This window comes from Anneissia japonica, unplaced genomic scaffold (genome assembly GCF_011630105.1).
Source record: "Anneissia japonica isolate Jap-2015-1 unplaced genomic scaffold, ASM1163010v1 scaffold8866_len69294_cov130, whole genome shotgun sequence".
Classification (NCBI taxonomy): domain Eukaryota; kingdom Metazoa; phylum Echinodermata; class Crinoidea; order Comatulida; family Comatulidae; genus Anneissia; species Anneissia japonica.
The window spans coordinates 3,741-22,609 of NW_022715614.1; the positions used below are offsets into that span (position 1 = coordinate 3,741).

At 33.8% G+C, this 18,869-nt stretch overlaps 1 protein-coding gene across 1 annotated transcript in view; it reads left to right on the top strand.

Annotated features, from left to right (window-relative positions):
- The first annotated feature begins 621 nt into the window (after positions 1 to 621).
- Positions 622 to 18,869, top strand: part of LOC117109296 — a 28,120-nt gene continuing 9,872 nt past the window's right edge. Inside the window, exons 1-3 of the mRNA XM_033251565.1 lie at positions 622 to 654; positions 3,534 to 3,705; positions 4,215 to 4,317. Of these exons, the coding sequence (XP_033107456.1) occupies positions 3,683 to 3,705; positions 4,215 to 4,317 (126 nt within the window). The 5' untranslated portion in view covers positions 622 to 654; positions 3,534 to 3,682. The remainder of the gene's footprint in view (positions 655 to 3,533; positions 3,706 to 4,214; positions 4,318 to 18,869) is intronic.

An 18,869-nucleotide genomic window follows, 5' to 3' on the forward strand; every position in this document is an offset into this window, starting at 1 on the left:
TATTATTATTATTATTATTATTATTATTATTATTATTATTATTATTATTATTATTATTATTATTATTATTATTTATTATTATTATTATTATTATTATTATTATTATTATTATTGTATAATGGTATAATAAAGGATTATTATTACCACTATTATTATTATTATTATTAATAATATTAAACTATTAATATTATTTTCACGGGTTCCAAGTCGAGAGAAGTCATTTCCGGGAGATATGCGGGGAGGCGGGGTGGGAGACTATTCTTCATTTTTAACAAAAAATTTTCAAAAATGAAAGGGGGAATGGGGTTAGGCCTGCTGGACCCAGCCTGGCTGCCCCTCTCCCTTGAATTCGCCATTGCCACCATGGTTGGAGCTGAAATAAGAAAATGTATGATTATTGCACCCTAGATGCCCGGAAATGGCATTCTCACACACTTAATTTCGAATATAATTTTAATTTCTACCCCATTTTTTCATAATTTAGAAAGATTTAGGGGATGCGGGTCGGCTTCAGAAATGGCACCAGCGAAGGCCAGCCCCACCCCCTTATCGTGGAGGGCGCAAGATCACAATTCGTCGGGGAGAAAAAATAATTACCTCTATATGCATTTTGTACACAGGCATATTAGTAGACTCTAAAATCGATTAAATACGGTAAGCCTTTAAAACCCTTATTTTTTTAAATTTTTTTAAAATTTGTTTTTGTTTTTTGTTTTTTCGGGGGCTTAGCCCCCTGGATCACTTTCAAGACATTTTAAGAGACACTCGAACACGCCCACTTTGCTCTCGTCAGGGAAATTCGTACAGCCACATTTCTCCTCCTAGTAGGATTGTTAATATAATAATTTAAGCATTTTAAACGATACATTTTTTATTGGCTGTTGCAGTTTGCAGATATTATTTCGTTAAATTGTCTGCCTGACATGTATCACATTGTGATTTGTGAAGTGTTGTTAATCCTTCTTTGACTGTTCTCAAATGGAAACATCCTGTGTTATTGTTAACACGTTTTCAAATGTTCAAAATATTAAAGTATTTTTTCCACATGTATATATTTTAAGCTATATGGGTTTTTTTGTTGTTGTATCCAATTCAATCTGTATTTAAGACAGTGGACGTACAGCGAAGGAAACCCTGAGAAGGTATTGTACGCCCTACACATAAACATACAAACAACAAAGTAGACATCCACCCCGTCCTAGCATAATACACATGAGGCTGTATTAATCCATTATTGCTCCTCAAAATGTTAACATCCTACGTTCAATGCATTAGACCTATTATAAAATTATTATAAATTATTATAATTTATTGTTTTTTTAAACAATGAATATTAAAATCTTATATTAGCAAATGCCAGATCGTTGTTATTTTTAAGGGTTTGTTATTTCAAACACTTAAAAAAAATGCTTTCAAAGCTTTTATATCATTCGTGCTTTAGTACAGTTACTGATTAAATCAACTGAAGCCTTTGCGCGATCCGTGCATTTGCACAAAATAAGAAGGATCATTCCATGTATTTTGTTCAGTAACGATTGCCTAAAGAATAAAGTTATTCTCTAAAGGCATATAATAGTAGTGAATAAGTCGCATCTACTGGATGTAATTCTATAATAAACAAAATATTGGTTAAGAAATAACTAATATAATTTTTTTTTTAAATTGAGATTCGATGAATATTTTGTTGATTTTTTAATACTCCATTTTGAATACTTGTTGTTCCACTCTTTAGTGCACGTTGTCAAAAGCAGTGAAGTGAACCGCTTCAGATTAACCCCTTGAAATTCAAATTCAATGCGTTACACTATGGAATACACAATAGAATATGTGTGCTTTTGTGTTGCTATGAATTATTTTATTTTATCTTTTGAGTTTTCTGTAACGTTGAATTCATCACCTATTATATTTCATGAATAGGTGCTAACAGTTGACTACAGGTTGCTATGCTTATAGTGTTCATCTGCTGTTGATTTCTACCTTTTCCTCAAGGTGTGTTCCTAGCTGAATAATAGTAAATGCACTTGAAGTCAGCTATCGCTATTAAGTAGCCGTCGCCATCATCGTCTTTAGTCGTTATCCCCATCGTCATTATCATCATCATTAATTTTTCATAATTGTTATTGTTTTTGCTATGACTATTATTTTGTTATGCTGTGGTGTATTTTCCCAACCAGATATCGCACTATCTTAACTAAATATATGTTAATATAAACTTAAGCTTAAGCTATTTAAAATGTTACTTCGGTTTTTCCACATTCTTTTTGCTAAAGTTTTACAAAATTTGTCTGTTAACACACTAATTAAGCCATCATGAAACATAAAATTATCATTGACAAGGATAAAGAGTAACTTGTTTCTAATATTGTATTGCTGAAATTCTTGGAATATACTGTATTACCAAAATTGTTATTATATAGCTGTTGCTAAGTGAGGCACGTACCCTCCATCTGTTAAGTGTCTCTCCTTGGCCCACATGGCATCTTCTGTTTCAAATTTCTGGTTCCACCAATAATATCATATCATTGATTTTGGTCGTTAAAAACATTAATGAAAAATATAATTAACAAACGAGCACATCTGAAATCTCACAATAGAATCAATTGGAGACCGGGGCAGCCAATCTCAGAAAGCCACTGGGCCCCCGGCCCCATCGTTACGCAACTGCCCTATGCCATTTTAACTGTTTAGCTGAGGCTCTACATACAGCCTCTATAGCTACTACTAGCAGTAGGCCTAGAAATATTTTTGGACTTACTTTAGGCCAAGATTATAAGTCTACTTAAATAAAATTAATATATTAGGCTATTCGCCAAACTATAAACAATGTAATTATATATATTTTTTTTCATTTTTAAAGGAATTTTCCACCTGATCCTTCATTTACTTCACCTTTTATTGTACATGTCACAAGATTATTAAATATGACCTCTTTTGTAAATGTAACACCCTATTCACCTAGGCGTAGTATTTTCCTCGAAAAGAGGGAAACCTATATTATACCATTACAGGACACAGAATACAGAACTTTGATTGGTCTTGTGAAAGTAGAATACAGTACAAGAAATTACTTCGTTGTTGTGCAAACCATAAAAAAATCACTACAGAATACAGGACAAAATTAAAAATGGTATAGTCTACAATATTCGAAAAACAACAAACATTAAGCAAAATATTAAAAAAAAGTTTAGTTACAATAAACATAAAAAATATTCAGTTAATTATGAGTTGAGTATAGCCAACCCTCGTGACTGGGACACGTGTCTAGAAAACGTTTGTAGTTTTGCTTGTGCTATTCCAATCTCTGTTAAGTTCGTACTTAATGGGTTATGTAGGCCTAATTATATTATTGTGTTTAATATGCCACAATAACAACAACAACATTTTTGATACTAAACCAACGTGCGTTGAGTCAAAGCTACAATCTTTTTGCATAATTCTTTGTGCTTGTTTGCTTTATTGGCTATTGTTACACCAGTCTTAAACGAGTTCCTTATTCTGATTGGATGATTGTCTTAATATACAATTCCATACAGCAGGTTGAAAGCAATACATTTCAGAGTCATCACGTGATGAGAACAGCCAACCATACAACTTATGAATATTATGTAATTCACAGCGTCTCACTACTCAACACGACATAACCACACACGAACGTAACACATATTCATTGAGCAGCGTGAATATGGAGCATCTCCGTAGTAGCGAGTGAGTATTACAGAATATATAATTTGATATATTAAAGTATAAACGAGCGAATAATTATATTCCCAAAATGATTAGTGTTTGGATATGTAATGCACGCACTAAATGTATACATTAATCTTGTATAATGAGCACAAGGTTAATTATGATTGGGCGTATTGATTATGTATAATAATTGTTAGTTTTGCGTTCATGAAAATCAATAGTATATATTTTTGGCAAAATATAGTGACTTTCTAAAATAATTCTTAAGATATCAAGATGTTAGACGATGGTAATCTATTAACGAGAACGACGACTATAGTGATGATGACAACAAATATGATGACGACGAAGGCAATGATGATGAAATTATTGACAATAAAATACAATAATAATGAGGTTCATAATTAACATTCATGAATCACTTGGTTTATTTTAACAAAATACAGTGGTTGTTAGGTAAAAGTATGTCATCTAAAATTCAAATTGAAGGATATAGTGATAATATACTTTGTTTATTGTTCTTACAGGAACAAATTATTCCTGGCAATTGAGAGAGAAGACTGGCAAGCAGTAAGAAGGATCTTAGAAACTGAGGAACATCTCATAAACACGTATGATAATTATAATTTGGTATGTAGTTTAGTTTAGTTTTGTCTTTATTAACGTCACACTCTTATAATACAATAAGACCAGCCAATACTGGCTTATGAGTGACACATCTTAAAAAATACATGAAAAAAGCTTCAAGGGCTCATAACTTGTTTTTTTTTTTCTTTTCCTTTTCCACTTTTTTTTCCCTTTTTTTGTTTTTGTGTACTACCACGCAACATGAAAGAAAGGAAAAAGTCTACAAATAGAGCATATAATAAAAAAAAAAAACAAAACACAAATCTCAACATTAGTGATTAAACAAAATAGACTGCCGTAATGAAAGAATCTGATTGGCGAATTTTGCAACCATATAACAGTGATTGCCATCACTCATCAAGTATGTAAATTTTTCAATATTACTTAGGTCAGAGAAGGATGGATTAAATTTAGCAAGATCATTAAACAGTTGGGTTCTGAAAGAAGTGTATACTGAACATTCAATAAAACAGTGCAATTCATTTTCAATATAATCCAGATTACACAGATTACATTTCCTCTCATTAACTGGAGTATTGTTATAACGCCCGTTTCTATGGCAATGGGTGCACAACCCGATCTGAAAAGGGCCAAAGCACGTCTATTACATTTCTTCATGCAAGTGGTCATGTAACTGGCTGTACCGAAGCTAGATTTAAAAGTTCGATAAGTACGCAGTTTATTTTGAGAATTTGGATTGTTTCTGTTATCATTAAATGTTTTGTTTCCAACGGTTTTCAACATACAATTTTGAGGTGTTATTAACTTTATCCACCAGATCACGGGAGTTAATTTCTTCTGGAATATTTAAATTGAGTTCACAGTTCATTTTAGAGAACAATATTTTAACATTATAGCACCAATTTTTTATATTCTTATCTGCCAAATGTTGTGACCAACGGAAAACTTTACTTGGATATCGGTTTTCATCCAATTTTGAGAGACGGCTCCATAAACGGGTTATAGCCTGCATCTGGTGCACGATAGGGGGGTCCCAACCCATGTCGCCTAGCATTGCGTCATTTGGTGTGTATTTCCCCACACCTAAGAAGAAACGGCATGCACGATAGAAAACAGAGTTTATTGATGAATATTCACACAGACCCCAGACCCCGCTACCGTAATCCAATATTGGGCTAACAAAAGAGTCATAAATCTTGGTAAAGGAAATAAAATTGATACCCCCAAGGGCTTTAACTTTACTAATGACGAATCCCAGTGCACGAGATGCAGATGCAGCCAGATTTTTGGCAGATAAATAATAATCAAGGAATTCATCAAACCAAATACCCAGGTATTTATAGCCAGAAACTATGTCAATATTAAAACTACAACATTCAAACTTTTTGCTAGATTTTTCCCTGCTTTTAGTACGAAAATGAACGATTTGTGTCTTGGCTTCGTTCAAGCTGATTCGCCACCTTTTACACCAAGCCGAGACACAATGTAACATTTTTTGGAGAGAGTTTTCATTTTCAGCAAGTATAACAATATCATCGGCGTACATTAATAAGTCAATATTTGTATCAGGTAATGGAATACCACAATTCAGTTGTTTTAAATCATCAACAATGCAGTTTATAAATATGTTAAAAAGTACAGGGGACAATAAGCAACCCATATCCACCCCACTCCGATCTGCGCCCAAGAGATGTGTATAAGAGACAGGCTACAATATAATGAGTACTCATCGTAGGCAACTAAGCAGTAATCTACAACCGATTTTCCTTTAGTTGATACGCATGTAAAGTTATCCGTTACGTCATCATTTCTACCATTTAGACAACACATATTGGCACTTAGACAAAAGTCAATGAAAGGTTTACCCTGTGAATTTGTACGGAAATCAATAACATTTCGAGGTTTAACATCGTCTATGCCCTCGATAAAATCCAGGTCATCACCTATTCTAGCATTGAAATCACCACAGATCTGTAGAGCACCTTTATTCTTAAATGTGTAAAAATCTGAAATTAATGCATCAAAAAATTCTTCAGCATTACCACCACGACATGAATTTTCTGGCGGGAGGTAGCAACAACATACAAAAAAGCAATTATTTTGGTTTTTGTTACATAACTTCAGCCATAAAATGCCATCAAAATTACTTTTTACAATTTTAACAGAAAATAAGCTCAAAATACGTTTATTAATAAGGATACCAATTCCACCAGACCCCTTTTTTGCTCTATAATGAATCGATGATCTATTGTGACCATACCATTTATAATTAGGAATATTTATAACATCCTTTCCTTTCAAATGAGATTCTACAATACACATAATATCAAAGTCACATTTTACAATGATATCTCTTTGAATATGATTACTTTCAACCCAACCCCCAATGTTCCAACATCCTATACGCAATGATTGACGGCAACCGGCGTTGTTTTAATCATGAATGCCACTGTCCTCTGTGTACAACTTGTTGTCAATAAACAGCTTACCGCGTCTGAAAACTGTCTTTTTGCCGGCTTTGTATGCGGCTTCAGCTACTTATTTCAGTCTAATGCGTTCCTTTCTGTCAGATTCAATTTCATCAGGTTTTATATAATAAGCAACGTCATCTAGCTTCCTCTTTGCTTTAATTATAGAGTCTTTCTCCCGCAATGATAATACCTTAAATATAATAGGTCTATGTTGTTTTTTATTTTGAGTCTGTCTACCAGTACGGTGAGCGACTTCAACTTTAATGTCTAGACCTAATTTCTCTCTCAGGATATTATGCACAATCTGTTCTGGTGCTTAGTCTGCTTTTTCTGGACCATAATTGCATAAAAGTAAATTATGGCGACGAGAATACCTTTCTAATTTTTTCCCAGATTCCCGTAAATCTCTCAGATCGTTACTATGTTGATCAACCTGTTTTACTAACGAGGAATGTTGATCTTCTATGGCCGACATATTTTTTTCTATGACCGACGTGCGGGCCGACTGGAATTCAATTGATGCACCAACATTCCTTTCATATTCAGCCAACTTATCTTCTAATACGTCTTGTCGTTTTTGAAGATTAGCAATACTATCACGTAAGGAACTTTGTCCATCTAGTAAGGATTTTAATGAACTTCTTACAAAACATTCAAACTCGGGCACAGTAGGCCTACTCACGTTATCCGGTTGCTGATCACCATCTTCTTTTCCCGGCTTAGCCTTGCCCCTGTCTCTTATACACATCTTATTTCCCCACACCTAAGAAGAAACGGCATGCACGATAGAAAACAGAGTTTATTGATGATAACAAAATACTTCGTATGAACGATGAAAAAGTTACAATAAGACAGTACTTTACGTTAATAAAGGCCGATGGCAGAGATTAAACAGGATATTTAAAGAAAATTTTACAGCAATGTATAGATAAAATTCTGTACGTGTTATTCGATTCGAAGACGCCCTTATGTACTTAGCTATGAATTATTAACCATGATTTTGTGCTCTATAAATAAAGTTTGAACTTGGTAAATTATTTTACTTTATTCATTAGATGATGTTAAAGTCCACCCCGACAAAAAATGTCCACAATCCGCCTCACTTTGTTCATAGTTAATGTAGGTTACTTACAATTGTGCAATTAACATAGGCCTCCATAAAGATAATTTATTAGTATTAATGTTAGAAGCTATAATGTTGAATTAGAATATAAATGGTAATTTTCCTTATTCAAAGGTCGTGTAATAATCGTTCTTCATCTTAAAGACCATTTTTCTGACTGGGGTTTCCATGGTCTTTAGCAGCTTTGGTCTCTGATTAGAGTAATAACGATAAAATACATTAGTTAATATGGGACCACAGAAAAATAGTAGTAGAGGTGGTGTTTAATTAAAGGGGTCTTTAATTTAGAGGGAGACCTGTAGGCCTATATATATTTTCAAATGTATGTGCGATATTATTCAAACGAGAGTCGTTGCGAGTTACATGACAAGTAAATAAATCGGTCTGCCGCCCTCTATAGTTTAGGAAATTTTGTAACACGAAAAAAAATGTAAAATGAACCAGTACAGTAAATATATTCTCAATAAAGATGGCATATTGGTGTTAAATTTTATGTCACCTGCATATTGTGTATAACAATATACTTTGGTGGTTATTTACTCAACCTAGGTCTATTTTTCTATCAGTTGTCGAAATAATGTCCCAACTGATAATGAACCGTTAGCTGGGCAGTACTTTCGAATGTAATGATAAGAAAAAAGCTATTAACAACATAAAAATACAAAACCTATAAATTAAAATACATATATAAATATTATAATGATTATTTCATTATTATTATTATTTATTCTTGTATTGGACTATTATTGTATTATTGCTGTTTGCTTATTTTGTCATTGTGCTACTATCAATTTTCTCAATTTTCTCAATTTTCTCAGTTATTGTGGTTGCATTATTGTTATCTGTTAATATGGTATGATGGTGGTGGTGGTGATGTTGATGATAATAATTGTCGATATTGTTTTTAATCATTGTTGTTAATCGTTATTATTTTTTATTGCTTTTGTTGTTGTTAATTACTATTGTTTTTATTATTAATTAATGATGCTGCTTCTTATTGTTATTATAATTTTTTACATTCCAATCCGATTCGTGGTATCATTGATGCCTTTTTTTACTGTGCATTATATATTTTTTTTATTATATTACTTATTAATTTTATTTCTTTGGTTAACATATTTTACTCCTGCCATCTTGATATCATATGTCTCTAATGATCAGAATGGTATACCATATTCACGGTAAATACTGCTTTCATGCAATTTTTGATCCTTTTTTTTGAGCTTTTTTAAGCATTCTTGGTACCTTCGTTTTAAAATATTTTCTCCCCTTTTTTGTGGTTTTCTTTTTCCTTTTTTTTTTTTGTTACTTTCTGTTGTCATGTCCGATTTTAATTGTAGTTCTTGTAGCAGCACCTCGAATTCCGACCGATTATCAAACATAAGTTTTTCTCCCTTTCTTAACGCCACTGACAATTTTAACTCAAATATCGACCCTGATTCCCAATTTTTTTTCCAATACTCAAAGCATTTCTCAATATTATAAACCTGACGAGCTTCCTAGTAATAATTTTACTGACAGTTTTTCCATTATCCATTTTAATGTTAGAAGCATTTAAAAAAATTTCGATCAAATGAAACAGCTTCTAACCTCAATTAATTTACCCTTTGATATTATCGGAGTTAGTGAAACGTGGCTCAAATATGACAACCCACTCGTCCAGCTTCCTAATTATTATTTTGTGTCCAATCATAGAACCCACAAAGACGGTGGTGGAGTAGCCATGTATGTTCGTGATAGTCTACAATTTTCTAGACGAAATGATCTAACTCTTCATCCCTCCAACTCCGAATCTATTTTTATTGAAATTGTAATACCTCACTTAAAAAACATTGTCATTGGCACAGTGTATAGACCACCCTCTTCTGACCCTTTTCAATTTACTAATGAACTTGACCATGTCCTCTCCAAATTATCACGAGAAAATAAAATTGTTTACATTCTCGGTGACTTTAATATTGACATCCTTAAACATGATTCCAATAACGATGCCCGCTTCTTTGTTAATTCACTTTTCAATAACCATTATCTTCCCCGTATCCATAGACCATCTCGTATCACAAAAACTACCGCTACCTTGCTTGACAATATTATTACTAACCTGTTTGAGTACCCCAATTTAAGTGGATTAATTTACAGTGATATAACGGATCATCTCCCTGTTTTTAATATATCACACTTCTCCAATGTTGCAACTAGCTCAAGTAAGGATGAATATGTATCTAGTTTTAGGAAAATTAATCCAACTACTTTAGAAAATTTCCGTGTAGGTGTGTCTTCGCAACAATGGCTCGATGTCATTAATACACAGGACCCTGTTGCAGCCTATACCAATTTTGAAAATTCACTGAAATCCCTTTATGATAAACATTTTCCTCCTCAAAAACACATAAAGAAAAACTATAAACTCAAATCGTGGGTGTCAGACGGTTTACTAAAATCGATTAAATATAAACACAAATTTTATGCTAAATTTCTGCACAAAAAAAATTACAAACAATTCCGCAATAAATTAAATACCTTAATTAAAACAACTAAAACTAAGCATTATCAAAATACATTTATTAAACATAAAAATGATATCAAGGCAACTTGGAAGACCATCAACTTGTTGATCAACAAAAAAAATAATCGGCAATCTAATACTTCCCTAAATTGTGATGGGATAATGACCACTGATCCCAATAAAATTTCTAATGCATTTAACAAATACTTTGTCGAAATTGGACCTTCACTTGCTAACAAAATTCCCGATGTCAAAAATCATTTAAAGACTTTCTACCAAACCCAATTCCTAATTCTCTCTATTTTAGCCCAGTCAATGAGACTGAAGTGATTCAAATACTTACATCCTTTAAAACGAACAAGTCTCCCGGTATTGATAATTTTCACACCAAAGTCATCAAACACATTGCTAATCTTATCTCTCTTCCATTATGCCATATTTTTAATCTTGCCCTATCCAACGGTGTATTCCCAGACAGGATGAAGCTAGCGCGCGTTACCCCTACATACAAGTCTGGCATTAAATCCGAGCTATCCAGTTATCGACCTATCTCAATTTTATCAATCTTCTCGAAGGCCTTGGAAAGAGTAATATACGATCGCACTTTCTCATTTGTTTCTAAATATGACATACTCTATAACAAACAGTATGGTTTCAAAAATCACAGTACATCCATGGCCCTTATTGATCTAACAGATAATATAGTTAATGCTCTTGAAAACCGCCAACTTGCAATTGGTCTTTTTATAAATCTTTCCAAGGCCTTTGATACAATTGATCACAACATTCTTTTGTATAAGTTATCGCACTACGGAATACGGGGACCCGCACTTGATCTCTTCAAAAGCTACCTCTCAAATCGTGCCCAATGTACCAAATATTGTAATTCTATATCTAACTTCAGCCCAACCACATGTTGAGTTCCTCAAGGTTCATTACTGGGTCTTCTCCTGTTTATTTTATATATTAATGATATCCATCTGTCCACTAACTTGCTCAATTTCTTTCTCTATGCCGATGATACAACGGTTTACTATTCTAACCAAAATATTCAATCATTATTCGATACTTTAACTCCAGTTTGATTCACATGTCCCAGTACTTTTCTGCAAACAAAATTTCAGTCAACTACAAGAAATGTAGCTTCATCCTGTTTGGGACCCCCAAAAGGCTAAAAAATATCGACATTTCAGCATACAAAATATTCATTGACAATCACGAAATACCTTCTGTTCAATCTGCAAAATTTTTAGGAGTACACTTAGACAGTGGACTCACATGGAAAGCTCACATAAGTGAAGTTGAGAGTAAAATTTCCAAAAGCCTTGACATCATTTCTAGACTCTCTTCCTTTATTCCCTGTAATGTTCTTCGTATTCTCTACTGCTCTCTCATTCTTCCTTACTTGAACTACTGCAACATTGTTTGGGGCAATACATATCCATCTAACATCAACAAACTTCAAATTCTTCAAAAAAGGCTATCAGGATCATATCTGGCTCTTCCCCACAATCTCATTCTTCCCATCTGTTTTCCAATCTAAATTTTCTAAAATTAAACGATATTAATTTAATCCAGCAATGTATATTTGTATACTCTGCCATGCATTCGATCCTTCCCAAGCATTTAAGTAACATGTTTATGTCTAATTCCTCTTTTCACAATTATTATACGCGTTCTAGAACTGATATTCACATCCCTTATCACAACACAAACTATTTCCAACATAACATTAGATATACGGGCCCCTCTAATTGGAACAATCTACCATTCTCAATTACCAATGCTGTTTCTGCCAGAGCCTTTTCTAATAAACTGAAAAAAACACTTAATCTCAAATTATTAAACTTTCTGAGGTTAAAATTCGTCGTGCTGTTTTGTTTTGAGCTGCTTTTCTTTATATATTTTTTTTATTTTTTTATTTATTTATTTTATTTATTATTTATTTTTTTATTTTTTTCAGGCATGCCCATCACAAGATGTTTGTTTTTGCAAACAACTTCTCAGGACCTGGCCTTCTTCCAATTTTTGTATTTTGTATTTGTAATTTTGTTTTTGTAAGTGCATTTGGAAGAAAATAAATGTTTTGTTGAATTAAATTGAATTGAATTATAACATACTTAATGAATAAAAAATAATTGCAGAACAACTTATGAACAGACGTGGTGTACTTTTAAATGCAATGGTTTTTTTTTTTTTGTTTTTTTTTTTTGTTTTTTTGTAATTATTATTATAATATAGTCAATCCGATCACACCATCAGCAATATCGAAGCCTCTGACGCTTTGTTATCATTATTATATTAAACAATTTTAAAATTAAATAACGATATCAAATGTTCGCCGGCGCATTTTTTATTCATTTATTTTATTTAATTATTCATTTCTTTGGCAAAAAATGCACACAAACGTGGAGCAACACAGGAATAAGCAGGAAAAACAAAATTTGATATGTTGTAGAACTGATTTTTCCAAGACAGAAAAAAGTTGTTTGACGAAAAACTGGGGAACGGTGAATGAGATACAGATTTTTTAATATTTAAAAACTGGGGGAATAAGGTGTAAAAATGGGCAGTTACGCCCCTTTTTCCCCAAGTTTTTAAATATTAAAAAATCTGTATCTCATTCACCGTTCGCTAGTTTTTCGTCAAACAACTTTTTTCTGTCTTGGAAAAATCAGTTCTACAACATATCAATTTTTATTCCCCTCCGGAGCCTGACTTTAATTGGGCCTTTTTCCTCTATTGTTTATGTCTAGTGATTTAAATAAAAATGTCCCAAACTGATAAACATAGGCTCTTTTGAATGTTTAAGGGTCTAAACGACTACCGTATAACCTCGAATAGAAGCCCAATGGGCTTAACCTAGAGAAACTGTCTCGAATTGAAGCCCCCCGCCCCACCTTTCCTAGTTTACAAAAAGAGCTTCGAAAAGAAGCCCATCTCGAAAAGAATATAGGCTTAATTTTTAAGATAGCATGGGCTTTTTTTTAGAGATAGTACAGTACATACACTGTACATGAATTTCAAAGCAACAAAATAAACTAAAAACACGCTTGGTTTATACAGTAGTTTAGGTGGTTTACTGCCGGTTAATACACACCATGATACAGAATGATGTTACAATGACCCTCTATTGTTTGATAGTATGTAGTAATTTCCAAAATTTACAGCATTCATTTTGAAAAGAAGCCCTCGTCTTTACTTTGCAAATGTAGCCAAGAAAAGAAACACATCCACTGTTAGCAAACAAAAAAGAAGAAGCACAGGGCTTTAATTCGAGGTTTTACGGTATTGCATATCACGAATAAACTATGTGTGAACATATTTTAATTATTTATAAATTTCTTTAAGGAATGCTTTATATAGTAAATGTAAATATCCATTGAATCATAACCTAAATAAACACCTAGGCCTTCAGTAAATTTGAGCAGAAATAAATTGCTGAATACAGTAATAATACCTATTCAAATTATACAAACAGGAAAAAGACGAGAAACTATTTTAAGACTAACAGATATGTTTTTAAGCCTAAGCATTCGTTCACGGGGGTGCATACCTTGTATAATGATGTGAAAATTATCGTCGAATAATATAATAATAATAGTTTTAAAAATCTACATAAAAATGTGTGTATATTTGTTTCTAGCCAGCAAAATAAATAAATTAGTCCGGGGGCATATGTCGAAAAATGGGCTCCCTTGGGATTTTTGTGATAATTTTAGTTTTTTGGATGAAATATATACTTTGAAGTATGCCGAATCCAATAAAATGAGTCGCCAATTCTTTTACGCACATCTTCATATGCAAATTAGTTAAAATATGCAAATTAGTTCTGAAAATGTATGGTACTTATATCTTGGTAACCACTTGTAGAAAGTTGATTCTTTCTTAATGTTGTTCAGAACATGCATGTTTCTATTTACCCTAATAAAACATTTTCTTCAAAAATGACCGGAAGTGCCATTTTACCGACCGTATTAGCATAAATATGCAAATTAGGGGTGGAAATATAGGGAGCTATATCTAGAAAACCACTGGTCGTACAGAGTTGCTTTTTACAGAAAAATGTTTAAAACATGCATATTTATATTAACTATAATGGACAATTTTCTCTAGAAATGACCGGAAATTGTGTTTTTGACCTTTGACCTCAACTTTGCGTGAATTTAATATCTTGGCAACCACTGATCGTACAGAGTTGCTTTTTGTAACAAAATATTTACAATATGCACATTTATACTCTAACAGAATAATTTCTCAATATCAACCAGAAACTTTTTTATTCACCTTTGACCTATCTTTGCAGTATATAGGCCTATTATATATGTATATATACCTAATGATGACTTATGGTCGAAAGTATTATTACAACAATTGTATTATTACTTGAATATACATATATAGGCCTATATATATATACAGTGCATCATAAATGTAATCATTTATGGAGCAGGTCTAAAGATTTTACTGATTCACGAACAATTGTCAAGGCTAACAAATTAATCAGGGCTCGCAGAATCATTCATTGAAGAGTGGGTTTGCATGTATGCTCCAAGTAAAATAAAATGCAAAAGCAATGAAAAAACGGTGTACAATCATTGAAAGTTGACTTGCGGAACACAAATTTATTAAGCTATAACAAAATCTGTTATAACCCAAAAATGCCGAATTTAGGTACCGAGATTATCAGAAATTTTATCTAGACAAGTACAACAATGATGAATGTAATGCATACCGTACTTCAGGGCGCATCCGGTGCGTCAACTGCGATGGTGCAGATAGTTAACAGGCCTCCCGGCCGGCTGCGCTCGCTGCGGTCAAGGTAATTCAACAGAAGGACGCACATTTCGGGACAGCAAAGGTTATAATTCTGGCATCGACATTCTAGGCGCACGTGCGCCCTGCACGCTGAACGTCACAAAAACCATAGCAACCAGATCATAAACCATCAGCTTACGTGACGAATTATCCACGCGCGTGTTAGTTGCCATGATAGTCACGCGTCGTGCAGTGATTACAAAGGCATAATGATATTTTGCACTAACATTAGACTGAAATTATATTCTTCATTTCAACATTAATTTTACCAAAATTGTGGTGAATTGTCGTTCACGAGACTCACTTCGCAGAAAAAAATAATAAATGTTCTGTATATACTCAAATGTTCGTTTTCGGCACCTTATGCCAACATTGTCAAAATGACAGATTAATGTTACATAAGAACATGAAATTTTATAAAATTCGTAAATTTTAAACTGCTATAACTTTTCATTTTCTTGGTCAATTTTCACAAATCAAATATATATATATTAGGATATAAAAAGATAATATAAAAATTCGGCTTTATTATATAACCTGATGATTCGATTCAATATCAATTATTCGTCGAGATAGGAAATTATGTAAATGTATCTCAGTGCTGAGACAATTGTCTGAGTCTGATGTAATGATACGGTACATCCTTTAACAATTTAGCCGGCTACGCCCCTCTCAACATCACCGTTTCTCACAGGTGAGATACCTTAACTAATTTCCTATTCTTTTTTTTATGCCCTCTTTGTCAGTTTTTAATGTTCTATTGTAAAATTTAACGGCATAAAACAACCTCAATTTGACAAACAAATCAATCAATGACATTTCAACACCAGGGCTACATAAATTTAATTATCTACCCGATAACTTTAGAGTAGCAATTATCCTACTTACTATTTTCTCACGAATATTATTTAAATGTAAGTAATTATTGAAATATTTAACAAAAACCTTCTCACTTGCAACAATTATATTGTAAAAATTTTCCGTTGGCACAAACAACGATCCAAAATCTCCGTTCTTTGTATCGTATGCTTTGAAATGGGTGAGCAGATGCGATGGTTCCTCCATGTACAATATTTCATTTTTTAAAGTCGTTCTACATACATTGCAATCATGTTTTAACAACATTTTTTTAATTAAATACCCAGCAATATATACAATAGTATTGCTTTCAGCCTGTTCTACACTAACATCAATGTCAACGTTTTCTTCGCTTTCGTCTGCTTCCTGCTGCGGTTGAATTTTAGATTTAGGTTTTTCTATTAATGGTATATCAAGGAATTCATCCTCGTCCGCAGCACAGTTTTGATTGCCTAACGGCACCATCATTTTGCTGCACATTACCTGTTTCAAAGCAGCCCTAAACTCATGGGCCATTGGGTTAAATCTGTGACCTCCCCTCCCTCTAATTATTGAAAACAAATTTTCTAAACAGTCCTGATTCAATCTATTGGTTAACATAAAAGCGAAATTGTGATTATTATTGAGCTCAAAGAATAATTCAATCATGGCTGTTAATGTTACCACCCACCCATTTAAGCATGCGACTTTTGTTGTTGAACCGTCTTTAACCTTAATTTTTTTTATCCAATCTCTTGAATCTTTCCAGAAATTTAAGTGAATTGAATTTGCGCTAGCTGCCGTCCTGTAGATAATTTTGTCAAATATATTTCTTGAATTGCACGAATCAAATATTTGGTCGAATTTGGAAATGAATTCTGCAGTGTGCACAGCTTCTGCAGGGATCTTTCCAAGAGCAGCGTAAGTTAATACACCAGTGGCCACACTGTGACTTAATACCTGGGCCGCAAGGCACACCCTCATGGGTGAAAATGGAGGCAACTCTATGTGTTTGTCGGTTAACTTTGGGGCCATTCTTAAAGGCAATTTCGAGTCATGCCTATAAAATTCGACAACATACTTCCAGTTAATTTCGTTGCCGTCAATCATCAATACGTGGCTCTTAAAATTATTGCGTATACTTTTGAGCAAATGGGGAGGATCGAACATAAAGAAGATCTTGTAATTATCACTCCCATCGCCGAAATTGTAGGTTATATAGGACTTTTCGGCAGTTATGCCTAGCAATGTAAACATACTGCGGTTGTTAGAACCCTTATCTGCTATTACTACCTTTACCATTAAGCCAGTGGCATGTAATCTATTAATAAAATCCATTAACAGAAGTTGTAGTGTGGTACCTGGGGTAGCGCCGGAAGCAAGAAAGTACCCCAATGGCTGCTTCCATTTGGAAGACATTCCGCGGGCCATAAAGACCAGTGCCTGCGTCGCAACTTTTTGTGTTTTTCCCAGGCTCCCGTAGTCTTCTAATCCCTCCATTACATCTTTATGTTGGTCATACGTTAACCCAGCCTTTAGAATCATTTCGTCGATGGTGAGGACACATACTTGGCCGAATGTAGAGCAGCGTAATTTAAGCGATTCAAACGTGGAATTATTGAACCCTGGCTGGATCTCAATTCGCCCTAGCCACTTTTGAAGGTTTTTCTCATGAGGGAGTGCAACGTATCGCCTGCAAAACCTATAAGCTCGAGGGGACTGATAGTGTAGTGCCATTGCAAATTGTCTGTCATCTTTGCTGTAACGTCTGCCCTTAGTCCGTCGCCTACAGTTCTTAAGTTGGCTGGAAAAGGAAGCTAAAGCTTTACCGCTCATATACTTTCTGCACTTTTCAAATACATATTTTTTGGGATCATCTCTTACATATAACTTCTTCATTTTTGTAATCTTTGCCTTCAGCCTTGTGATTTTTGTTTTATTACGTTTATCTCTTGCCATTAATTTCTTGCACTTTCTTGTAATTGCTTCGTGTTCAGATGATGATCCTTAATGAGTAACAAACAGAATTAAAAATGAATATCTGAATTATTTAGTACAAAATGTAAAATGTTAATGCCATTCTTGCACGCTCATTTCCACAGCCTTTTTTTTGTGTTTACGAAGGCAGTATAAATTACATAACTGCCTGTGCATTAAAAAGCAAATAATACAGATTAATTCAACACAAGTTAGAAACTTCCCCCAGACTCTGTCTCTGCCTCAGTTGGACGAATTAGTGAAAGCAGGGTTGCCACTATATTTTCATCTTCCATCTTTAAACTTCACAAGCGAGCACGGCGTCCTAGATTTAGGACGACGGGAAAAACGAGGTGAACACGTTCTCGATTTTGGTAGTGGACGAGGGAGACGACGTAACGCATGCGCAGTGCCTTAAAATGACCCCATCACGTAGCAGTCCACTATGTCGACGTGCAAATCTAAAAGTCCCTACAAAACTAAGTGAATTAATTTTATTACTGAACGGGACCGGTAGCGGCAGGATTTGGCTGATGGGGGTACGATGTCTCCGACGGGGAACAACAATGAAAAACCCCGGAAATTACGAAAATTTCAAAGGCTTATTTAATCGATTTTAGTGTCTTCTACTATATCATAAAAATACATTACTTTTTCTTCCCCGCCCCTCCCCCTCCTCCGATGAATTGTTTTTCTTCTCGACCGGGGATACCGATCGTTTCGGTAGAAAAGTCAGTTTGTAAATAATTTTCAACCACAACAGCCATTGAACAACAAACAGAGGTGGCCGATTAATTTCAGTCCGAAATCCAAGTTAGTGATGAAGAAGATATAGAAACCATACAAATATAGGGTCAATGGC